The sequence below is a fragment of the Triturus cristatus genome, chromosome 4_1 (assembly GCF_964204655.1).
Source record: "Triturus cristatus chromosome 4_1, aTriCri1.1, whole genome shotgun sequence".
Classification (NCBI taxonomy): Eukaryota; Metazoa; Chordata; class Amphibia; order Caudata; family Salamandridae; genus Triturus; species Triturus cristatus.
The window spans coordinates 859782868-859808786 of NC_140585.1; the positions used below are offsets into that span (position 1 = coordinate 859782868).

A 25919-nucleotide genomic window follows, 5' to 3' on the forward strand; every position below is an offset into this window, starting at 1 on the left:
GCTGCGCTGCTAGTGCCTCCCGATTCATTCCGTGATATCCCGGAGGTGGACTTTATAAAAAAAACAGAAAAGTTCTGCAAGAATCTACCTCAGTTTTGTGAATATATAAACTGCGCGCACTTCAGGCTCCCGCCTCTGTGGGCTGCAAGCGGCTACAGAACAAGAGCATTGCGTCAAGTACTTGGTACTTGTCAACTCGAGAAACATTTAGTCTAAACTGGGTCCCCCTCGCTCACCTCGAGAAACCAGTTGAAAGTGGAATATTCAGCAGGTTTTTGATCTGAACTCCCCTGAAATCAGGTCCTGAACACAGAGGACGGTGCCTTGGAAGCAGCAGTGTTTAGCGGGAGGAGGGGGGTGCTCTAGTGCTTGAAATGAGTGAGAGTGGTCTCGAGACTTACTGTGAAGTGCATAAACCTCTTTGATCTACTAGCACACATCCACATCGTGCAGAGCTACAGGATGCGGGGTGTGAGGTGAGAGTGAGTGAGGAGTGAACATGGGGAAATACGTATATGTGGACCAGGTAAGGGTGGGAGCGCTTGCGCGTCCTATAGCAGCGTGCAGGAGGGGCTTGGAGCCAATGAGCGTGTGGATGGAGCCAGGTGGGGTGTGCGCAGCGCTCAGCCCACAGGGGGTATGCAGATGGGACCAGAAAGGGTTGTGCTCCTGATGCCGCATGCAGCCCACGAGGGTGCGTGGATGGAGCCTGAACGGGTGGGTGCACCCGCCACAGAGTGCAGCCACCATGTGGTGAGCAGATGGAACCTGAAGGGGTATGTGTACACTTGTTGCAGTGTGCGGCACATGTGGGTGGGTGTGTATATGGAGCCAGAAAGGGTGCCTGCCTGCATGGGTGTGTGGATGAAGCTATAGTGGGCACCAGCTGCAGGTTCCAGCCCACTGGCGGTGGGGGTGTGTGGATGGAGCCAGAAACTTTGCAGCAAAATATGCATTCTAGTCAAAATTCCCCAACGTGGGAGTGCCAACTGCTAAAAAAAACAAGAAGCGTGAGCAAAAAAAAAAGTCACGAAAGCGAGCACACACGAACCATGTTCAGAAAAGGGGGGAGGGAGATGCGAGCACAGCATATGGTGATCACTTTCGCGGCCGCTTTGATGTTCAGTGGCCGCGCGGCTCACTGAGAACATCAAAGCGGCCGCGAAAGTGATCATGCGGACAAATGGTGCGCGTGCCCGGCAGCGCACATGCACTGTAGCTAGAGGCCTGCAAAAGCCACTAGTTTGCACTTCAAAATCCCGCTTACTAAAACTCTCGCCAGAGCAGCGCTAAAGCCCTGCCTCAGGCGAGACCTAAAAATGGCTGCATTTTTCAGTTATAAATATGGCAGTGTGTCTAATAGCCACTAGGAACAAGAAGCCATATGTGTGTAAATGTGACACTTTGAAATGAGAGAAAATTCAACTGAAGAGTTAACTTTATGTTTATGTGCAATAAATGAAATCAATTTTTATTTTCTCCCATGTCAAAGTGTATTTCCAAACAGTAGGCATATTACTCTCAGTGGCCTGTAGACACAGTGCCATATTTATAATAGGAAAACAAAGTCATTGTTTAAATTTGAGGAATTTAAATTGAAGAAACATGCTTCATAAAACAGAAGGACTTAATTGACAACGTTTCATAGAAAACTTTTTCTTCACTTTAAATGTGTCCTATTTAAAGAGAAAATGACTGTATTTTTCAGTTATAAATATGGCACTGTGCCCATCAATCACTGGGAGTAAGATGCCCGCTTTTTGTAAATGTGACATTTTGAAAAGAGAGAAAATTAAAATCAGGAATTAACGTAATCATTAAGTTAACTCTTCATAGTAATATTCTCTCATTTAAAAGCATTCAGAAATATCATTTTGTTCTCATGCTCAAATATTGAGTTGAGAACACTTTTATTTAAGAGTTAAATACTTTAGTTCTGAACCTATCTGACCCACATCGGTCATAGATTTGAGTGGAGCACTGTTCACTATCAGGATCTGCTATAGGCAGCCTGATAATAATGTCAAATAAACATAGCCTTTCCTTAACTTCAAAAGGAAAATGCATTTCTTAGTGGAAAATGAACCAAAGGCTGGGAGCTACTCTGAAGGTTTTTGCGAGCTACTGGTAGCTTACGATCGATTGGTTCGAGACCGCTGATCTACACAATAGTGGTCTGGTAAAAATGTGCAAGTTTGTCCATAAGGGTGCTTTAAAAAATATCTGTTAGAAGATATTTCCTAAAAATGCTATTGATGCTGCTTTTTTTTCATACTGAATGATGTCTTGGCATTGTAGTTAGTTTTCCTTTTGCTCTGATGTAGTAAATTCCTATACATTTTACTATCCATCTAGCGATTCAAGCATTTGAGATTGGAATGCCTTTTTGTAGGTTAGAAACAACTACAAATAACTGTTGTGCTTTTCTGAAGGTTTTTATTCTTTCCATAGTACATAAGGGCACGTTTTACATCTAGTGTATGTAATGCTCTTTCGGCGAATTTTCTGGTTTTGGAAAGAAAACAGGTAAATCCAATGTTTGATTTAAATGGAAAGGTGATATGACCTTTGGCAGAAACTTTGGGTTTGTGCGTAGGGGAACTTTGTCTTGGAATACTTGAAAGTAAGGTTCTTCAATGTTAAGTGCATTTATTTCACTGACTCTTTGTAGCCATGTAATGGTCACAAGGAATGCCACTTTCCATGGTAAGAACTGTATTTTGCATATGGCATTGGTTCAAATGGTGTGGACATTAGCCTTGCGTACACAATGTTCAAGGTCCATGTTGGTACAGGAGGTGTACGTGGTGGAATGACTCTTAAGTCCCTCCATGAATGCCTTTATGACAGGTATGGGATTGGTGTTTTCTGTTTTGTAGGTACACTGCGATTGCTGCCAAATACAGGCGTACAGATGTGTATGCAAAATGTGCTTTTTGCAGATGTAACAAGTAACGTACCAGTTGTTCTTCAGATGGTGAGGATGGGTTTATGCAGTTAGCAGTGCAGTAGTGGACAAAAAATTCAATTTTGCTGAATAAATCGCCCTTGTGGTTGGTCTTCTGGCTTCCTTTAGAATGTTCTTGCCTTCTTGAGGTAATTCTAGATATCCAAATTCTATGACGTCAGGAGCCATATTGCAACATTGAGTTGTTGAACATTGGGGTGCCTGACTGCCGCCACTGTGAGTGAGAAGATCTTGAATGTTGGGTAGCTTCTGGTGAGGTACTAGGGAGAGCTCCAGCAGAGTTGTGTACAAAGGTTGACGTACCCATGTTGGAGCTATGAGTATCATTGTTAGCCAAGTCGGTGTGAGTTTCCAGACCATGTTAGGAATGAGTGGGAGAGGTGGAAAAGCATACGGAAACATCCCTCAACAGTTCATCCATAGTGCATTGCCGTTTGATTGTGGGTGTGGTGCCTGGATATGACATTTCAAGTTTTCTAAGGTGGCAAAGAGATCTACTGTTGGTGTCCCCCACAGTTGGAGGTATGTTTGTAGGGTCTGAGAGTGGATTTCTCTACTTGTGAATTTGAAGTTGCATTCTGCTGAGTAGGTCAGCTAGTGAGATGTTCGCTCCTGGTATATACTGTGCTATGAAGTGGACTTTGTGCTTGTTGGCCAATTTCCACATAAATTGGTCTAGCTGAGATAGTTGTAATGAATGGGTCCCTCCTTGTTTCTGAATGTAGTACATTGCTGTCATATTGTCTGTTCGTAGAGGGACATTTTCCCCCGATATGTTGAGTAGGAACGCTTTGAGAGACATTTAAATGACAAGCAGCTCTAACATATTGATGTGCAAATTGTACACAAGTTGGTCGCACACTACCTCGAAACACGTGTCCAGGGATGGCTAAATGCAACACATACTTTTTTCTTTTTACACATCGTGGCATAGGCGTACCCGCCGTCGCCACTACATTCACCACAGTCCTTTGGGGCAACTTGCTGGTGTGACGAGCAGTGTGCGACCAACTTGTGTTCAAATTATTACGGCTCCCGTGAGCTATCGGGCTGACGAGCCCTGGTTCTGCACCTGCGCGCCATGAGAGGTATTTGACCTGTTTTAATTACATTTTGGCAGTCCACTCGGCACCCCTTTACATTGTCCTGCTCCCTGCTGGCGAGAGGCAACTACCTCGAAACACGTGTCCAGGGATGGCTAAATGCAACACATACTTTTTTCTTTTTACACATCGTGGCATAGGCGTACCCGCCGTCCCCACTACATTCACCACAGTCCTTTGGGGCAACTTGCTGGTGTGACGAGCAGTGTGCGACCAACTTGTGTTCAAATTATTACGGCTCCCGTGAGCTATCGGGCTGACGAGCCCTGGTTCTGCACCTGCGCGCCATGAGAGGTATTTGACCTGTTTTAATTACATTTTGGCAGTCCACTCGGCACCCCTTTACATTGTCCTGCTCCCTGCTGACGAGAGGCAACTACCTCGAAACACGTGTCCAGGGATGGCTAAATGCAACACATACTTTTTTCTTTTTACACATCGTGGCATAGGCGTACCCGCCGTCCCCACTACATTCACCACAGTCCTTTGGGGCAACTTGCTGGTGTGACGAGCAGTGTGCGACCAACTTGTGTTCAAATTATTACGGCTCCCGTGAGCTATCGGGCTGACGAGCCCTGGTTCTGCACCTGCGCGCCATGAGAGGTATTTGACCTATTTTAATTACATTTTGGCAGTCCACTCGGCACCCCTTTACATTGTCCTGCTCCCTGCTGACGAGAGGCAACTACCTCGAAACACGTGTCCAGGGATGGCTCAATGCAACACATACTTTTTTCTTTTTACACATCGTGGCATAGGCGTACCCGCCGTCGCCACTACATTCACCACAGTCCTTTGGGGCAACTTGCTGGTGTGACGAGCAGTGTGCGACCAACTTGTGTTCAAATTATTACGGCTCCCGTGAGCTATCGGGCTGACGAGCCCTGGTTCTGCACCTGCGCGCCATGAGAGGTATTTGACCTGTTTTAATTACATTTTGGCAGTCCACTCGGCACCCCTTTACATTGTCCTGCTCCCTGCTGACGAGAGGCAACTACCTCGAAACACGTGTCCAGGGATGGCTAAATGCAACACATACTTTTTTCTTTTTACACATCGTGGCATAGGCGTACCCGCCGTCGCCACTACATTCACCACAGTCCTTTGGGGCAACTTGCTGGTGTGACGAGCAGTGTGCGACCAACTTGTGTTCAAATTATTACGGCTCCCGTGAGCTATCGGGCTGACGAGCCCTGGTTCTGCACCTGCGCGCCATGAGAGGTATTTGACCTGTTTTAATTACATTTTGGCAGTCCACTCGGCACCCCTTTACATTGTCCTGCTCCCTGCTGACGAGAGGCAACTACCTCGAAACACGTGTCCAGGGATGGCTAAATGCAACACATACTTTTTTCTTTGTACACATCGTGGCATAGGCGTACCCGCCGTCGCCACTACATTCACCACAGTCCTTTGGGGCAACTTGCTGGTGTGACGAGCAGTGTGCGACCAACTTGTGTTCAAATTATTACGGCTCCCGTGAGCTATCGGGCTGACGAGCCCTGGTTCTGCACCTGCGCGCCATGAGAGGTATTTGACCTGTTTTAATTACATTTTGGCAGTCCACTCGGCACCCCTTTACATTGTCCTGCTCCCTGCTGACGAGGAGCAACTACCTCGAAACACGTGTCCAGGGATGGCTAAATGCAACACATACTTTTTTCTTTTTACACATCGTGGCATAGGCGTACCCGCCGTCCCCACTACATTCACCACAGTCCTTTGGGGCAACTTGCTGGTGTGACGAGCAGTGTGCGACCAACTTGTGTTCAAATTATTACGGCTCCCGTGAGCTATCGGGCTGACGAGCCCTGGTTCTGCACCTGCGCGCCATGAGAGGTATTTGACCTGTTTTAATTACATTTTGGCAGTCCACTCGGCACCCCTTTACATTGTCCTGCTCCCTGCTGACGAGAGGCAACTACCTCGAAACACGTGTCCAGGGATGGCTAAATGCAACACATACTTTTTTCTTTTTACACATCGTGGCATAGGCGTACCCGCCGTCGACACTACATTCACCACAGTCCTTTGGGGCAACTTGCTGGTGTGACGAGCAGTGTGCGACCAACTTGTGTTCAAATTATTACGGCTCCCGTGAGCTATCGGGCTGACGAGCCCTGGTTCTGCACCTGCGCGCCATGAGAGGTATTTGACCTGTTTTAATTACATTTTGGCAGTCCACTCGGCACCCCTTTACATTGTCCTGCTCCCTGCTGACGAGAGGCAACTACCTCGAAACACGTGTCCAGGGATGGCTAAATGCAACACATACTTTTTTCTTTTTACACATCGTGGCATAGGCGTACCCACCGTCGCCACTACATTCACCACAGTCCTTTGGGGCAACTTGCTGGTGTGACGAGCAGTGTGCGACCAACTTGTGTTCAAATTATTACGGCTCCCGTGAGCTATCGGGCTGACGAGCCCTGGTTCTGCACCTGCGCGCCATGAGAGGTATTTGACCTGTTTTAATTACATTTTGGCAGTCCACTCGGCACCCCTTTACATTGTCCTGCTCCCTGCTGACGAGAGGCAACTACCTCCAAACACGTGTCCAGGGATGGCTAAATGCAGCACATACTTTTTTCTTTTTACACATCGTGGCATAGGCGTACCCGCCGTCGCCACTACATTCACCACAGTCCTTTGGGGCAACTTGCTGGTGTGACGAGCAGTGTGCGACCAACTTGTGTTCAAATTATTACGGCTCCCGTGAGCTATCGGGCTGACGAGCCCTGGTTCTGCACCTGCGCGCCATGAGAGGTATTTGACCTGTTTTAATTACATTTTGGCAGTCCACTCGGCACCCCTTTACATTGTCCTGCTCCCTGCTGACGAGAGGCAACTACCTCCAAACACGTGTCCAGGGATGGCTAAATGCAGCACATACTTTTTTCTTTTTACACATCGTGGCATAGGCGTACCCGCCGTCGCCACTACATTCACCACAGTCCTTTGGGGCAACTTGCTGGTGTGACGAGCAGTGTGCGACCAACTTGTGTTCAAATTATTACGGCTCCCGTGAGCTATCGGGCTGACGAGCCCTGGTTCTGCACCTGCGCGCCATGAGAGGTATTTGACCTGTTTTAATTACATTTTGGCAGTCCACTCGGCACCCCTTTACATTGTCCTGCTCCCTGCTGACGAGAGGCAACTACCTCGAAACACGTGTCCAGGGATGGCTAAATGCAACACATACTTTTTTCTTTTTACACATCGTGGCATAGGTGTACCCGCCGTCGCCACTACATTCACCACAGTCCTTTGGGGCAACTTGCTGGTGTGACGAGCAGTGTGCGACCAACTTGTGTTCAAATTATTACGGCTCCCGTGAGCTATCGGGCTGACGAGCCCTGGTTCTGCACCTGCGCGCCATGAGAGGTATTTGACCTGTTTTAATTACATTTTGGCAGTCCACTCGGCACCCCTTTACATTGTCCTGCTCCCTGCTGACGAGAGGCAACTACCTCGAAACACGTGTCCAGGGATGGCTAAATGCAACACATACTTTTTTCTTTTTACACATCGTGGCATAGGCGTACCCGCCGTCGCCACTACATTCACCACAGTCCTTTGGGGCAACTTGCTGGTGTGACGAGCAGTGTGCGACCAACTTGTGTTCAAAATATTGATGTGCAATGTCTGTTGCTGTGAAGATCAATGTCCCTGTGCCACAATGCCCTCCATATGAACACCCCAACCCATGAGTTATGCATCCGTTGTGATTGTTACCTGCGGGATTGGGTCCCTGAAGGCTCTTCCCAAATGTGTGTTCTGAGAGTCCCACCATTGTAGTGCCTGATGGACCTTGGGTGAAACCAACTCTAGAGTCTCCATGCTGCCGCCTGCTTGTGACCATTGCGATGCTAAGCACTCCTGCAGGGGTCTCGTATGCAGTGCCTAATTTGAGCCTGTGGTTTACGGTGCTCAGCACCGCCACTTAATCATCAAGACCGGCGCTCTTCATGAGAACCAGTCAGGACACATTCCTTTACGGGGAGAATAAGTGATTTGCACTGAATCATAGGATGTTCAGCCGATGTCGAGACTAGAACATGGTTCCCTAGCTCCGAAGTCGGCAGCTTTGGCCATTACGCCACATACTCTCTGAACTTTCATGGTTAGTAATTGGTTCTGTTTTAGACTGCGCTACCAGGGGAAATGGGCTGGTGCAAGCTGGCTTGTGAGAAGAGCCTGGCACTCATTTTATTTTTACAAATTAACCACTACTCATATGCAATGTTCCCTCAAATTTTTTTCCACTGCATGTAGCAGTGTAAGGTCTTTGTGCACTGCAGCCAAGGGTATGTGCAGCAAGAAAATGACCCTTTATGCAAATGTCACGTGAAGCTACCAAAATCAGTGGTATTTGCCAATCTAAACTTCTGTTTTACAATTGAATCAAAAAATTGTTATTTTTACAAACATTGCTCCATGTAATAAAGTATTAAGCCAGTTTTGTGACATAGTGGCACACTCCTGAGACACGGCCTGTTAAGTAGCACCTACATCCCAGTTAGAGAAAACAGGAATCCGAGAGTTTAACCATTACAAAATGTTACTGTATTAATGGAGCAGAGAGCCTATCTCAAGGCAGTAATGGTGGTGGAAGTTACGAGAGCTGCTAATTCTTACAATTGTGTCCAGCATCTATTAAAGAGGCATAAATGAGCCATGGGAACTTATATAATGGAAGCTGGTCTGGGGTGTTTTTATGTAGCGTAGTGTGCAAACCTAATGTCGCTTCAAAGCATGGAGTGCATGGCGAGATAGTCAGAAAAGAGGGACCGGAGAAGTAAAGTGATAATTACAAGGCACTGCATGAATTTAGTTCTTGGGGGATAATGGGGGTGAGGAGGGGGTGAGATAATCTAGAGAATGGGTCACTCTTTAAAAAAAAAAAAGAATTACAAAAGCAAAGTATGCTTAACGTAGCCGTGCAACAAAGTAAAATCGGCTGGACATAATTGATACATAAAGTAGTGCATTTCTCAGTGCACATAAACGCCCTACCCAGGTGCACTTCGCGTTGACTAGATATTTGTTATATAGGAATTGGGATATGCCTGGATTATCTATATCTGGAGTTTATTGTAGCTGCTAAGAAATGTTAGGTGATAAGAAATACATTCGTCAACATAGCCCTGTACAGTAAACTTGGCACAAAATAGAAGTGTAATTGAACAAAAATTATGCAAAACTTCAAAAGCGTGATAGTTCTCGCTGCCTAACTATGGAGGCTACCTGTTGCTGCAGCATTCAACACTCACCCATTAAGACTGCCTTTTGCTGCTCCTGCAATCAGATTCCCTCTCCCTCAGCATGGACTGACAAGCTGCCCACTTCAGTGCAGTGCCCTCATTCCTTTCAATATCTCTAATCATTTGTAGCATGAGTTTTATGCCAGTGTTTACTTTAAATATTAGTCAAAAATCATTAAGGCAGGCCTAGAACAATGTGAGAAGAAATATAAGGGGAAAGAGCATTTAAATATGTTCAGGAGCTGCATTAATAACTCTAGGCTAATAGTTGAAGTAAACAAAGACAGAAAAGAAATGTGAAACAACTCGAGAAACATAGCACATTCGTATTACAAGGCTCGGATGCAAAATGGGCCTGTTTATAAAAAAAATTCTGTTCCTAAATAAAATGATCCTGAGTTCTGTACATTAGCAGAGACAGTGAGTATTTGCTGATTGCCTGGGACTGATAGTAAGAAACAATTTCCCGCAGAATGCCGCTGATTACCACCCCGAAAACCTTGATAAAAACTGAACAAGCGACATATGTAGGTACCGCCTGCTCTGATGTCCATGATGCTGCTAGCATCCAAAGCTCCATGGAAACAGAAAACGAATCTTTGCAATTGCATGGTGTTCCCTTCCACTGTGATCTGCTCCTCGCCACGGGCCTCCTATTGAACTGTCGCTGCTGATCCTGCTCTGCTGCAAAGAGTGGCCGCAGAACAGTTTCTCGCTCCTGTGTGATGCAGGCAGTGACCTGGCAATGGCATGCACAGGCAGCACTAGTGTCTGAGCGCGGGGGAAAGGCAGGGGGCACATGTGCGCACCCTACAGGGTACACTGCTCATATGTAGTCTTGCATGCGGAACTATTGCTATGTAAGAAGCCATCATACCTAGAAGGTGCATCACTGTTTTAACTGTTAGGCATCGATGTGGCTGAAAAAGAGACTGTTGGTTTTGTAGATTATTGAGAACCCTCTGTGGGTTGGGGTATGCTTTTGCGGTGAAGTAAGTGAGTATGGCTACAAGATAAGGTTTTATCTGGAGGAGTTGTAAATGGGATTTGGTGACATTGATTGTAAATCCCAACTTGTGTAAAAGATTGATTGTGGCTTGCGTGTCCTGAAGATATTTTGGTTTGCTGGAACTCTTGATCAGCCAATCGTCCAGATAGGAAAACACATGTATGTTTTCCCTTCTTAGTTTTGCAGATACTACCGCTAGACATTTTGTGAATACCCACGGTGCTGTTGTTACCCCGAATGGTAGCATTTTGAATTGATAGGGACGTCCACGTACAACAAACCAAAGATTTCTGCGATTAGCCAGTGGATTAAGATATTAAAATATGCGTCCTTCGATCTAATGCAGTCATAAAGTCGCCTTCCTGAGGTAATGGTATTGCATCTTGAAGTGTTACTATGTGGAAGTGTTCGGATATAATGTACTTATTGAGAGGGCATAAATCCAGTATGGGACGTAGTGAGACATCCTTTTTGGGTATTAGGAAGTACAGGAAGTATACCACCTTGTTATGATGTTTGAATAGGACAGGTTCTTTGGCCCCTTTTTGTAACAATGCTTTTACTTCTTCCTTTAGCAGAAGTAGATGCTGTCGATTTAGTATTTGTCTTTTTGGTGAGATATTTGCCGGTTGTAGTTTTAGCTCTAGGCAATATCCCCGACTGATGATATCTAACACCCATTGATCTAATGTTATTTCTGGCCACAACTGATGGAATTGTTGTAGCCTTCCCCTGACAGGTGATTTGTGATCGAGAGAAGGGTTGGGAAGTGACTGTTTAGTTGTAGAGGCTCCCTTTGATGGCTCCCTTTCCCCTGGATTTGTAGACACCTCTATAATACCCTTGTCCTATTTGTTGGTGGCATTGTTGTTGTTGGCATTGGTAGGTGGGGCTCTCTGTGGTAGCAGTTTTAGAGGCCCTTCTACCTTGATAGTGGGAAAAGGGCTGCTTCTTTTGTGATGTAGATTGCAAAGCCCCAATTGATTTTGCCGTGTCTGCGGCTTTAATTTTTTCTAATTGCGTGTCCATCTCTGGCCATAAGAGATGTTCTCCATCAAAAACAATGTTGAGAATATGCTGTTGCACTTCTGGCTTAAAACTCGATATGCGTAGCAATGCAAGCCTATGAGAGCTGTTAATTTCTCCTGCTGCAGTGTCTGAACTATCCAGTGCACACCTGATGGTTTCTTTTGAGATTTATTTTCCTTCAGCCACTAACACTTCTCCTCTCTTTCTATATTGTTTGAGGAGATATTGTATTAAGTCTTGTATTCCATCACAAGTAGCCCTGTTGTAGCGAGACAGTAGACCAACTGAAGTCTGGATTCACCATCAGTTGGCGTGTCCTGTCCCCACCCTTTTACCTGCAGCGTTGATGCGCTTAATCTTGTTGCCAGGAGGTGGAGCTTCCCCAGTGACCTGGGGTGCTGTTCTTTTCCTTTGTGTTGTGACCACTAGGGAGTCTGCTGTAGGGTGACCACAGTCAATGAGTGGCATAAGCACCCTGGATGCTATAGGAAGATTATAGGAAGATATTGTACGGTGCACTGTGTCTCCACCAAGAAATCTGTTACTTCCTCTTTGGAAAGTTTATGATATTTTGCAGCCCTTTCTATGACACTATAGTAAGATGAAGTGTCATCAGGAGGTGAGGCTTTGGTAGCTATTTGGGGTTACATATCAGTGTCAGGCGGAACCACTTCATAATCGTCCCATGTGTCTGGGCTGTGGTGGGTATCTCCCTGTGAATCTGAGTCATAGTCCTGTTGAGGGTGTAGGAAGCTGGCTCTGTATATACTATACCAAAGTGAGGTAAGGTGTGCACAGAGTCCAGTGGAACCCCAAAGGTAGGCAGACGAAAAGTTACATAGCACCTCACCCTCCATTTGTGGTGGTGTCGTCGAGCAGTAAGGCAGTATCAGAGGACAGTGTTAAGCATTCGTTGTATACACTCAGTCAGCAAATGAATTCAATTCACACACTCAAAGACTGAACTTCAGACCAATTGTTTTTGTATGAAAATATTCTTTTAGTTATTTTATTTTCTAGAACCAAGCAAGCCTGGCACAGGGGTAAGCAATAAATACTTTACAGTAAAAATGCAGTTTGTAAATAGTTTGAATTGTAATTGTATAGGCACTTTGTTTTGACTTACAGGATGGTTGCTGAAAAATGCAATACTTTGTAAATACAGTGCATAGACTTGAATGGGCTTTTCAGTAAAATACGAGGTAAATTACTTTTTAGATTACTTTTCTTGCTCAGAGTAAGTAAAACCGTTTTGGTTTTTAAGAATTTCTTTAGGTTTTCAAACTCCACACTTAGAAACTTTTCAAAGAAAAACAGTCAGTGAGTGTTCTCCTATGGAGGAAAATAGTGTTACCGGTTTTCGGGAAAGTATTCAGAAGTGGGAGTTGAGGTTCTGGGGGTAGACTCAGGGGTCCCCCAGGGTCAAGAAAGCACTGCACTCTCATTACACCCTCAGCTGCACTAGGGCGGCCGGGTGCAGAGTGCTGAGGCCCAATGTTATCCAATGAGGGATAGGGGGCCTCCGGTTGGTGGCTGCTGGCGAGCAGGCCACCAGATTGTGTGAGGCAAGCTCCTGGTGTTAGGCTCAGGGAAAAAGTGGACCCTGTTTAGCATTAACAGTGCACCCGCAGCGGCGCAGGGGCGGTTGGGTGCAGGGGGTTGGTTTGGCGCCCTGTTGTTTGCAATGGGGATTTTCGATTTTGGTTTTTCAGCTGCAGGTTCGGTCCAGGAAGACTTCCAGGAGGAACCAACAGCTGGGCAGGTAAGTTGGACAGCTTGGAGACGTAGGTGCACCTCTGGTTCTGTTCTCTAGGGTCCAGGGCGGCTGGATGCAGGGGTGTCTTTTGAGGTTGGATTTCACCTTACCGGGCCATTCGCGGTTGGGGAGGTCTCTGTACAGAGGCTGAAGGTGTTGTCGGGGAGCCCTGGAGGCGTCAACCCACGGTGGACTCGGACTCTGGAGCGCTGGGGGACCGCGCTGGGACCGGTGGGCCATTCAAACTCAGGCCGTAGGCGACGGGTGCAGTGGTGGTTCCAGGCGTTGGGTTTCCTTTTCCTCATCAGGCTCTGAGTCTTTCTTTGGGGTTTCTTCTAAACAGAAATGCTGTTCACAGGAGATCCGGTCTTTGTTGAAGGCAGTCAGTCCTCCCTGGGGTTCTGGAGGTCGCTGGCTGCAGGATAAGACTATTTTTGGGGCAGGATATCTGGAAACTGCAGATGGGCCAGTAGGGCTGGGGCCAAGTCAGTTGTTCTCTGCAGTCTCCTCTGCTGGGCATCTTCTTTTGTCCTTTTTAGGTCTCGCCTGGCATAGGCTGCGCGCATGCGCAGTCTCGCTGGCGAGATTTAGTGTTAACAGGGTATTTTCTGTAAGGGGCTTTAAGCCCCGCCCCTCTGTTCCATTGGCTGGCGTGACAGTTTATGCTAAACGGTGGCCAGCCATTGGAACAGAGGTGTCGATGACGTTTTTGCTTGGCTTTTCGAGCCGTCCCATTTGGACGGACTCGCTTGCTTTGCCTTGGTCGCAAAAGGTTTCTTGTCTTGGCCCCATAAAGATAAGAAACCTTTTGCAACCTTAAGCAAGCGAGTCCGTCCAAATGGGACGGCTCGAAAAGCGAAACGAAAACGTCATGGGAGCGCTTGTTAGAATTTCCCCCTCACTTGCCTGCTCCAAAATGTTGCCACGTATGCATTTCATCCATGAACATCTCACCCCGCTCTGTATGTGTAGACTGCCGACTTTGGTGCTGGAAACCAGGTTTCGAGCCTCGGGGTCGTGTCCACATCCTGTGATTCTGGGCAAATCACTTAATCTCCCCTGCCTGAATATGTAATGTAAATACGGTGCTCATGTACAGCGCTCCAATACCTTCGGGTCGAGTTTGCGCTATATAAAAGATGCAAAAAAAAAATTGGATTTCCCATGCACTGCAGCCCTCGGGTGTGAGTGGGGCGGTGGGGCCTCTCTGTCTAGGCGCGCTTCTAAGTCACCCGAGCCACGCTCTGTAAACAACGGAATCACAAGCAAAAGTGGAAATAGCATCAGGGCTAGGGAGGTGCGCTGAGTGATGGTGGGAGGAGTAAGGGAACAGACAGAAGGGGGCAGGAAATGGCGGGAAAGTGCGATAAAGGGGCACGAAGACTCATGCCGAGAAATAGAGTGGCGAAGGAATGGGAGTGAGGAATGGGAAGAGAGGCACTGCCTCTCATGTTCACCATTCTTGCCTTTATCCCACCCACGCCCTGGCCCGCCTTCCCCATTTCCTCTATTCCTCCCCTCCCACGGACCCTCTTCTCGGAGCCACCATTCCTAGCTCTCCCTCCTTCCCTTCCTCGCGCGCTTCCTCCTCCCATTTTTCAGTCCGCCCAATCCTAATTTCCTTCTATTCCCCCTCCCCTGCCTCTTCGCTAAACCCCTTGCTTTGCTCCCCTGTAGAACGGAATCGTTTGGCAGGCGCTTGTTTGTGCCCGAAGGAAGTCTGGTTTGCGGTGGGGTAGGGTGCAGAGAGGCTGTCCCCACACAACCTAGCATGGCAGCCCCGCGCTTCATCGCTGCCAAGGAGATTGAGTGCCATTGGGTTGGCGAAGGGGAGGCAACGGGCGCAGGACTGGCCATGTTGGGTATTGTTTAGGACTGCAGCCATGCATAGTGTGCGCGACCACATCCTGTGATTTTGGGCAAATCACTTAATCTCCCCCTGCCTGAATATGTAATGTAAATACGGTGCTCATGTACAGCGCTCCAATACCTTCGGGTCGAGTTTGCGCTATATAAAAGATGCAAAAAATATATATATATTGATTTCCCATGCACTGCAGCCCTCGGGTGTGAGTGGGGCGGCGGGGCCTCTCTGTCTGGGCGCGCTTCTAAGTCACCCGAGCCGCGAAAAGAAGACAGAGAAAGAATAACGTAGGAGAAACGATGAAGACATGGAAAGAAGATAAGACTGAAAACAAGTAGATAAAAAATGAAGACGGGCAAAAACAAAGGAAAAAAGCAGAGAAAGAAAGAGAGGGCAAAAAAGAAAGGAACTAGAGCTGGAGAGAAATCAGGATAGAGGAGAGGAAGAAAAATAAATGGAGAAATGAGAAATACTGGAAGATTTCTGGGATTTACACCACCTCCCCCGGGCACTTACAGCCTTTCCAGATGGTCAGTCTATATATCATCATTACCAACACCCACCCCGGGCCTGAGGATGATGTTGGAAAGTGAAGCACTTACCATCAGCATCCCCAGGCTCACAATGGAAGTGCATCGGTCAAGGTCTCCGGTATATGTGTTCTTGACACAAAATTAGCTCAGGAGGCTGAGCATATGTTGCAGACGTGTGTAACTCCTCAGTTTCAACTTTATAATGTCAAGTCAGTCTTCCACTCCTCTTCACTTTTACAGTGAGCACCTTGAGCTTGATAATTAAAACATCCCTCTCAGCATGTGTGTGCCTCTACTCAGTGTGACAGTGTGGTGTGTCGGCTAGTCTGCCAGACCCAAAGCGTCAGTGTGCCTGTGACTCAGTGTGCCTGCGTGTGTGATCACGTGCTTCGGTACACCCGTGTGCCTCTATGTATTAGTGTGTCTGTCTCACGGGGTGTGTGTGTTTCTCAGCGTGTGCATGCATGTGTGCCCATTTGTAGTGCAGTTTCTATGTATGTCTGTATGCGGGGGTCATTGTCATTTACAACGCCATTACTTCACGAAGGGAAAAAAAAAGCAATAACATTTTCAATGCCAATAGCTCAAAACAATGTCATTGCGAGACCTATTGCATTGTAAATGCTTGTTCTTCTTAGGTTGCAGGAATCTGCTTTCTTGGTTCAGGGCTGCCCCCTAAATACTGTATTTAGGGGGCGCTTTAGGGGTCTCGAAGTCAGTAGCCAATGGGCTACTGACCTTAGGGTAACTACACCCTTGGTGTGCTTACCTCACGTGGGGGAGTGAGCACAATCCCTAATTCTGATTGGGGAGTGCCTGCCATCTGCAAGAAGGCGGGCACTGAAGACTTGGCTTCACCTCGCCTCCCCCACCTGAGGGGTGGAGTTGGCAGAGGTGGGCACACGTTCTGGGCTGGCTAGTTTTTCCCGCCGAAAAGGAGGGGAGACAGGAAGGGGGCCTGCTCCTGATAGCAGGAGAGGCTGGGGGCCGCATAACAAAGGCTGCCAGGCCTTTGAAGTTCCCATGCCACAGATGGATCTTCCGGGCTTGGGGGAGGTGTGAACACCTCCGCCCAGGAAAGGCTTTGTTTCTAGGCTCAGGGAGTGAAGGCTCCCACCCTAGGGTCCAGAAACATGTCTCATGGTGGCAGGCTGGTGTGTACCAGTCAGGGAACCCACCAGAGGCTGGGCGTTTTTCAGGGGGCATCTCTAAGATGCCTTCTGTGTGCACTTTTGATTAAATCACACAATTGCATCAGTGTGGGTTTAATGTGCTGAGAAGTTTGATACCAAACCTCTCAGTATTCAGTGTAGCCATTATGGTGCTGTGGAGTTCCTAATGACAAGCTCCCAGCACCATATACTCTTAATGGCAGTACTGCACTTACAATGTCTAAGAATGGACTTAGACAGGGCTCATGCACCTGCACCCTCACCACTGGCATACGGTACCCAGTTAGAGGGGTGACTGATCTATGCCAGGGCAGTGGGTTGTAGGCATGGCACACAGGGATGTGTGCCATGTCGACTCTTTACTTTGTTCTGCACCAAGACACGCAACCTGCAAAGGCAGTGTGTGTGTGTGTGTGTGTGTGTGTGTGTGTAAAGGTACAGGGCCTCTAAGGGTGGCACAATAAGTGTTGCAGCCCTTAGAAGTCTTCCCTGGTCACAGTACCCTGGGTACCTGTGGTACAATTTACCAGGGGCTGACCTGTGACCAGAGATGCCAATTGGGTTAGTTTTGGGGAAAGAACACAGGTCCTGGGAACCTGATTGGCAGGGACCCAGGGCACATCAAGTGAAAGTGCATCAGTAGTCTGGCAAAAAGTGGGGGAGGGGGAGTTTACTGCAACAGAAACCCACTTTCCTACAGAGGTGAGCGTTATCTTCATTGTGGCTGGCTGAACGTCATGAGGCTTATGGCCCCATGTTCGGAAGCCACTCTTTGTTTTTATCATGTTTTTGCCTGCTTCTTAAGCACTGTTGGTATGGCCAAGGAAGGCGCCTTTGTCTTTGTTATGGTTGGAACATGTGTTTTCTACAGCGAAGAGTGATCTTGTTCCTTTTCTGATATCAGTGCCGCTGAATGTCTGGATTCAGAGTGGCTAGATGTCGAGCGTTTCTTTAGATCCAATGACTTCTTCGACGTTGAAGGCCGGTTTGTCTTCTTTGACACTGGTGCTTGTGTCAATGACGTCGTGTTCTTTGGTACCGAGGTGGGGTCGGTGCCATCCCCATGTTTTGGCCTTGTTGCCCCATCGAGAATAGCCTTGTCCCTTTCCAGCTCGGAGGCAGGAGGTCTATGTAATATTTTCTTTACTTAGAGTGGGTCACTCACACTCACTGCCCTTAGTGTTGTCTTCATTTTCGGTCCTGACCCAGGTACTGGAGTCCTCTGCATGGGTTCATTGACCTGCACCTCTGACTCTTCCTCCTCAGTGGATTTGTCAGAGGCGAAATAGTGATGGCTGGCAATGACAACCCCACCTTTAAGTGGTAACTTGCCATCGATCTCACCCTCGCTGTGTGATTCTCTGTGCGAGAATTCTGCCTTAGCTGCCATCTCCAAGTTATGTGCTAGGCGTTGATCTCTTCTGCTTTGCAGCATTTTCTTATTTTTTAAGAGGTTGTACTCTGTGCAGTCCTGTTCCTTGTGTTCTGGTGATAAGCATAAGTTACAGACATTGTGAGTGTCTGAATAGGAGTATTTGAACCCGCACCAAAGGCTCTATCGAAATAAGCGTTCTTTTTTCACCTCCATTACCTGGAGAAGGACATTCTCGACGACTGTGGTTGTCGACGATGCTGAAGTGTATCGGAGTTGTGCATTAGTCTCTGTTGTTGATCTTTGATTATGTCGATAATTTTTTGTCCGTATGCCACGTGAGCCTCGAAACTGTAGCGCTCCAGCGCAGTACGTCCGAGCCTAATGGTGGAAAAAAAAATCTAACAAAGGAGACGCTGAACATGAGCAATACCTCGAGGAGGAGGAGATACAACATACTACTACGGCCATAAAACTTCTTCAAGAAAAACCACTTGCAGAGTCAGGGCCCAACACTAGATGGCAGGAGAGTGCATAGCATGTGTATCGGCAACCAACACATCCTATGAATAGCGTCATAGGGTGGAGTAGTGTTGAAGAGTGGCATAGAGTGGAGTAGAGCGCTGTGGTGTATCCTAAAGTGTAGGGTCGTAGAGTGTCAGAGTGGCCTAGAGTGAAGTGGCATATAGCAGATTGGTGCACAGTAGACTGGCGTAGAATGCATTGGTTTTGAGTAAAGTTAGGTAGAGTGCAGTGACGTAGAGTAGAGTGGCATAGAGTGGTACAGAATAGAGTGCAGTGGTGTAGAGTAGATTGTGTCAGAGTAGAGTGAAGTTGTTCACAGTGGAGTGGTGTAGGGTAGAGTGAAGAGGTTTAGAATGGTCTAGAGTGCAGTGGCATGGAGTGCTGTAGTGAAGAGTAGATTTGAGTGGCATGAATTGATGCAGAGTGTAGTGGCGTAGAGTGCAGTAGAGTGGCACAGTGCTGAATGGTGCAGATTAGACGGCAGTGGCATAGAGTGCAGTGACATAGATGCAGTGGCATAAAGTAGAGTGGTGCAGAGCAGAGTGGTGCAGAGAGCAGTGGCGTGGAGTACATTGTAAAAAGTAAAATAGAGTGGTTTGCATTTTGCCTTCTGACTTCTGGCATCTCGCCACACTTTTTGCCTTCTATCATTTTTATTTCATCTTATTATGCTTTTACCTTCCTTCATGTTCATTTCATCTTATTGTGCCTCTTTTCGCCGCACTTGCAGCTTTCCCCTCCCTTTTTTCCTGCTTCCCGCCACAGCTGCCCGCGGCCTCTCCTGCTCCCCAGCTGTTCCCGCCCCCCCCCCCTACCCCTACTTAATGGCGGCTGCTGCATGCTGAGGTTGAGCAAGAACCCCTGGGCTCTGCTCTCCCAGCACTCAGCTCCGCCTCAGCTCTGATTGCTAGTGCCCCTGCTTCCTGCGCAGCAGAGCATGGTTTTGAGTTCCCAGGACTCTCCTTTCTGCTTTTTGCCTTCTGATTTCTGACGTCTCGCCTCGCTTTTTGCCTTCTTTTAATTTTCTTTAATTTTATTGTGCTTTTGCCTTCCTTCATTTTGATTTCATCTTATTATGCCTCTTTTCCCCGCCCTTGCAGCTCTCCCCTTCCTTTTCCTTCCGCTTCTCGCAGCTGCTGGCCCCTGCGGCCCATCCCACTCCCAGCTGTTTCCACCCTCCCCCTCCCCTACTTAAGGGCGGCCGCTGTGTGGCCATGCAGCGGGAGCGCTGCACCAAAGGCAAGCCCTTCTGCACCCGTCCGCGACCCGCCCGCGAGCAGTGCTAGGAACCCTTGTACTCAGACCCGCCAAAGCAAAGACTCAGCAACACTCCACGCACTCAACCCCGGAATATACAACAACTGCCAGCTGTCAACACCGAACACCACCTAAGGCCAGTTCTCCTGCCGACACTGCCGGCGCACCTTCACCCACTTTCCGGACGCCCACTACCAACCCACCGGACGCCAGTGCACTCAAACCCCTGATCTGCATCCTCCTCAACATCCGATTCCTGCACAGGCACGCAGTAGCAATCTGGGACCACCTTAGCACCCTCTCGCCCGACGTCGTCTTCTGTAACCTGGTCCAAAGCCAGCTCCGCACCCAACATCACAACCACTGTTCCCGATGGATACAAAATCCAGAGGAAGGACCACCCCAACCACCTTGGAGGCAGACTCGCCATTGTACACAAAAGCTCCCTCCAACTCACCACATCCACCACGAACGACTGCGCCCCACATGCATTTTCAGATCCAGATCAACCCCAGAACAACTCTACATTGAACCCTCGCCTACAGCCATCGCATCTACGGACTACATATTCCTCTGAGACCTGAACTTCCACCTCGACAACCCCAGCGACCCCAACTCCACCACCCTCCTGGACAATCTCGACAACATTGGACTGAGAAAGCATGTCACCACCCCCACCCACAAGGCAGGACATACCCTTGACCCCATCTTCGCAGGACAACACAACATTCGCTTCAGCTACACCACGCAACCCACCTGGACGAACCACCACTGCGTCCACTTCTCCTTCTCCAAGCCCACCACACACAGGCCATCACCTCGACCCGCAAAGGAACTGGAGCAAGATCACCGAGGAGCACCTCCACTTCACCCTCAACCACGTTCCTCCCCCACCACAACCAACGCCAACTCCGTGGCCAACACACTCCACAGATGGATCACCGACTGCGCAGACTCTCTCGCCTCCCTTTGGAAATCTGACAGACAAGGCACCACGAAAGCCACCTGGTTCACCACTGACCTCTGAGAATCCAAGCGCATGTCCTGACGACTCAAGAAAGCTTAGAGGAAACGCAAAACCCCTGAAGCACGCTCCGCCTACAAGACCACCATGACAGAACTTCACCAACTCATCAGAAACACAAAGAAGAGCTTCACCGAGAGCAACATACTCACCAATCGCTCAACTCTAAGGAACTCTTCAGTAAGTTCACCAAACCCCCCAGCGAATCCTCTGACGTGCCTCCCTTCCATGAACTCTGCAACAAACTTGGCTCCTACTTCCATCTCAAGATCAGAACTTTCTACAGCAACTTCGATGAGCAGAACCTAGATACCGACCCTACACCTCCAACCGACAATGCAACCCAGCCTACCATCACCGCCTGGACCCCTGTCACCACAGAAGACACCACCAAGACCATGAGAAGCATACACTCAGGAGCACCAACTGCCCCCTGCCTGCCCAACATCTTCCACAGAGCGCCCTCTACCATCGCACCCGAACTACAACGTACCATCAACTGCTCCCTCAAAACAGGCACTTTCCCCGACGACTGGAAATGCGCAGAGGTCAAGCCCCTCCACAAGAAGCCCACTGCAGCCCCGAAGGACCTCAAGAACTACCGAAGCATCTCTCTCCTCCCCTTCATAGCCAAAGTCACCGAGAAGATCGGCAACAACCAGCTCATCAACTTCATAGAAGTCAACTTGATCCTCGATTCCTCCCAATCCGGATTCCGCAGCAACCACAGCACCGAGACCGCCTTCCTAGCCGCCACGGACAACATCTGCACACTCCATGACCAGGGCCACACGGCAGCCCTCATCCTACTAGACTTCTCAGCAGCAATCAGCACCGTCTACCACCGCACACTAACCGCCAGACTCCATGACGCCGGCATCCAGGGAACTGCCCATGACTGGATCTGCTCCTTCCTCACCGGCCAAACTCAAAGAATCAGACTCCCACCCTCCCTCTCCGAATCCACTGAGATCAGCTGCAGAGTAACCCAAGGATCCGCACTCAGCCCCATGCTCTTCAACATCTACATGGCCCCTTTCGCTACCATTGTTAGAAAACATGGACTCAGCATAGTATCCTATGCTGACGACACCCAGCTCATTCTCTCCCTCACCAACACACCGGACACCGCTTCCAGGAAGGTATGAAAGACATCGTCTCCAGGATGAGCAACTGCTGCCTAAAGCTCAACTCTGCGAAAACTGAAGTCCTCGTCCTCGGATCCACCCCCTCAGCATGGGACAACACCTGGTGGCCTACCACCTTCTGCGAACCTCCCACACCCACAAATCACGCTCGCAACCTCGGCATCATACTCAACTCCTCCCTCACCATGCACAGACAAATCAATGCTGTATCCTCCAAATGGTTCAACACCCTCCAATTCCGCAACAACCCACGCACTCATAACTAGCAGACTGGACTACGGGAACACCCTCTACGCCAGCTCCAGACAATCCAGAACGCCGCAGCTAGACTTGTCCTCGGCATCCCACGAACACATCACCCAACACCTACGAGAACTCCACTGGCTCCCCGTCGAAAAGAGAGTGACCTTCAAGCTCTTCATTCATGCCTACAAATCCCTCCACAGCATTGGACCCTACTACCTCAACCAAAGAATCTCCTTCTACGCACCCAAGGAAAGCCACCGATCTTGCCCTAGCCGAAATCCTACGCATCCGCAAAGCCAAAGCGAGGGCCTGGGGAGGCACTCCTCCTCCTACATCGCAGCGAAGACCTGGAACGAACTCCCACTCAGCATCAGATAGAACTCCCACACTGCAAGCTTTCAGGAAGAGCATCAAGACCTGGCTCCCCTGCCTCCCAGCACCTTGAGACCCTCACGGGTAAGTAGTGTGCTTCACAAATCCCTGATTCATTGATTGATAGTGTGCACATGCATAAAGTGCAGTGGTGCACCGTAGAGTGGTGCAGAGGCATAGTGTACAGTGGTGCAGAGTAGAGTGGAGTGACAGAGTGCAGTGACAGAGCTTAATGGTGTAGAGTGGCTTAGAGTGCAGTAGAGTACAGTGGTGTTGAGTTAAGCGGCGGAGTGCAGGGTTTCAGGGTAAAGTGTCAGAGCTTAGCGGCACAGAGAGCAGTGGTGTAGAGTACATTGGCGCAGGGTAGAATAGAGTGGCATAGCATGCAGTGGCATAGAGTGTAGCATAGTATATATTGGCGTGGAGTACAGTGGTGCAGAGTAGTTAGCGTAGAGTGCATTGTTTTTAATAAAGTGGTGTTGAGTGCATTAGCGTAGACTGCAGTGGTTTACAGTGGAGTAGAGTAGTACAGAATAGAGTACAGTGGCGTAGACTGGCGCAGCATAGAGTGCAGTGGTGTAGAGTGCAGCAGCATTGAGTGGCACAGAGTGGAGTAGAGTGGCATAGAGTTCAGTGGTATAGAGTAGATTGTTTCAGAGTAGAGTGAAGAGGCATAGAGTGCAGTGATGCAGGGTCGAGTGTAGTGGCATAGAGGGCAGATGCAAAGAGTAGAGTGGTGCGGAGTAGAGTCGCTTAGATTGCAGTATAGTAGAGTGGCGCAAAGTGGATTAGAGTGGCATATAGAGGATTGTTTCAGAGTAGAGTGAAGTGGCATGGAGTGGTGCAGGGTGAGTGGAGTAGCATAGAGTAGAGGGGAAGAGTGTACTGCCATTGAGTGGGATGGTGAAGAGTGGAGTGGACTGGACTACACTGGAGTGGTGTAAAGTGCAGTGGCGAAAAGTGAAGTGGTGCATAGAAGAGTGCACTGGCATAGAGTAGAGTGCTGCAGAGTAAAGAGGAGTAGAGTGAAGTGTCGTTGAGTGCAGTGTCTGAGTACAGTGGTGCACAGGAGAATGTAGTGGCGTAGAGGGCAGTAGAGTGGAATACAGTAGACTGGTGCAGAGTAGAGTGGGGAAGAGTGCACTAGTGTAGACGGAAGTGGCGCAGAGTAGTGACAGTGAAATGGTGTACAGTGGCATAGAGTATTGTAGAGTACAGTAGAGAATAGTAGCGTACAGTGCAGTGGTGCAGAGTAGACTGTTGTAGAGTGTAGTGGCGGAGAGTGTATTGGTTTTGAGTAAAGTGCTGTTGAGTGCAGTGGCGTAGAGTGCAGGGTCGTAGAATAGAGAGGCATGGAGTAGAGTAGGGCAGGGTAGATTGCAATGGTGTAGAGTGGAGTGGCATAGAGTGGAATGGCGCCAAGTGGAATAGAGTGGAGTGGTGTAGAGTAGATTGTTTCAGAGTAGAGTGCAGTGTTGTAGAGTACAGTGCCATGGTGTAGAGTAGATGAAACTGGGCAGGCGTAGAGGGCAGTGGAGCGATGCAGAGTGGAGTGTGGTGATGTACAGTGCATTGGCGTAGAGTGGTGCAGAGTAGACAGCAGTGGCATAGATTGCAGTGGTGCAGAGAAGAGCGGCATACAGTAGAGTGGCGTAAAGTGAAGGGTTGCAGAGTAGAGGGAGTGGTGCAGAGTGGAGTGCAGTGGCGCAGAGTGCAGGATTGGCATAGAGTGCAGTGGAGTAGAGTGTATTGATTTTTAGTAAAGTGGCATAGAGTGTAATGGTGTGGAGTGGCACCGTGTGCATTGGCGCAGAGTGCAGGGGCCTAGAGTAGATTTTTTCAGAGTAGAGTGGTGCACAGCAGAGTACAGTGGTGTAGAGTATGGTGGCGTAGAGTGCAGAGTAGATTAGAGTAGCGTAGAGTGGGTTAGCATAGAGTGCACTGGCATAGAGTTGAGTGCTACAGAGTAGAGTGCATTGGCATAGAGTGCAGTATCAAAATGCAGTGTTGCAGAGTAAAGTGGTGCAGAGTAGAGTGGCATAGAGTGGAGTGACGCAGACTGTAGTGGTGTAGAGTGCAGTGGTGAAGAGTGCAGCCTGGCATAGTAGAGTAGTTTGGGGTAGAGTGCATTGACGTAGAGTGGAGTGGCACGGAGTAGAGTAGTGTGGAGTGCTGCAGAGTAGAGTGGGGTAAAGTGGAGTATGCATGGTGTGGTAGCGCACTGCCATTACAGACAAAACATCTTCAATTGAAATGACTGTCATTTGTGCAGACATAGTTTTACTGATAAACGTATACAGAGCACAAACGATAAGTGTTCGAAATGTCATCGCCTAGTTGTTGTTTTGATCTTATAAAAATATTTGTTTCCACCACACTTCAGAATTACCCAAAAATGTGCTTCACTTGTGCTTCTCTAATTGTGATATATTCTGAAATATCTGCAAAGTTAATTTACAGACATTTGAATTTTGTTCTGTGGTTGGAAAAAAATACCACTGTACAGCCTTCCTCAAGCACACGACCAGTAGCTAGAATAATTGTCATACAAATCCCCTCACTTTGAAGTCAAAGAAAGAAAAGTAAACATCACTCTCCCGGGAACAGAGCCTGACATTTTTTCTGTCCTTGAATGCACAACAAATGTGAAAAGATAAGAACAAGATTTTAAGCCCTGATTAAAGAAATCCAGTACTGGTAGAAGAATACAGTAAATAGGGTTTGGAAACGTAAGGGACCAAGTCAAGCTGGACAGCCTAAAACAAATAGAGGCAGCAAACAGAAAGCAAGAAAATGTGAGTTACAAACCACAAAGCCAATGGTAAGCAATGGACGGAATGCATTTCCTCGGACGCTTTCCAAATGTTCCCCAAGATGTGGTTAGCAAACCAGACAGCTCCACTGTCTGGTAAGCTGCAACCTAAGAAGACTATCATACAAAAGATTATCATACAACAATTAATCAACTAGGTCGACCACTGCTTTCTACTTGAAAGGGCAGTTATTTAATAAAGAAATGGGAGCAATAAAAGCATACAGTACCTGAGACTCAATGTTAGAAACATCCACATCGTTTTCAGATTCCAATAACTCTTCTCTTTCAACCTGTAATTGTAAAATAAAACAAATCAGCTAACCAGAGGTAACATGCAGATGTCTCCATGATTATTTTGCCATCTCACCCATCTCACTCAAATATAATAAATCACCAGCAATTTATACAAAGTAGGAAAACTATTGCATCGATAAAAGTGGCTCTGATACTCATTTGCCATCT

General features: G+C 48.1%; 1 protein-coding gene across 5 annotated transcripts in view; it reads right to left on the reverse strand.

Annotated features, from left to right (window-relative positions):
• The window catches only part of TASOR2 (transcription activation suppressor family member 2), a 1022580-nt gene that overhangs the window by 326571 nt on the left and 670090 nt on the right, over positions 1–25919 (reverse strand). For all 5 annotated transcript variants that reach the window (XM_085653577.1, XM_085653574.1, XM_085653576.1 and 2 more), the window contains one exon: positions 25685–25747. In XM_085653577.1, coding sequence (XP_085509703.1) covers positions 25685–25747 — 63 coding nt within the window. The remainder of the gene's footprint in view (positions 1–25684; positions 25748–25919) is intronic.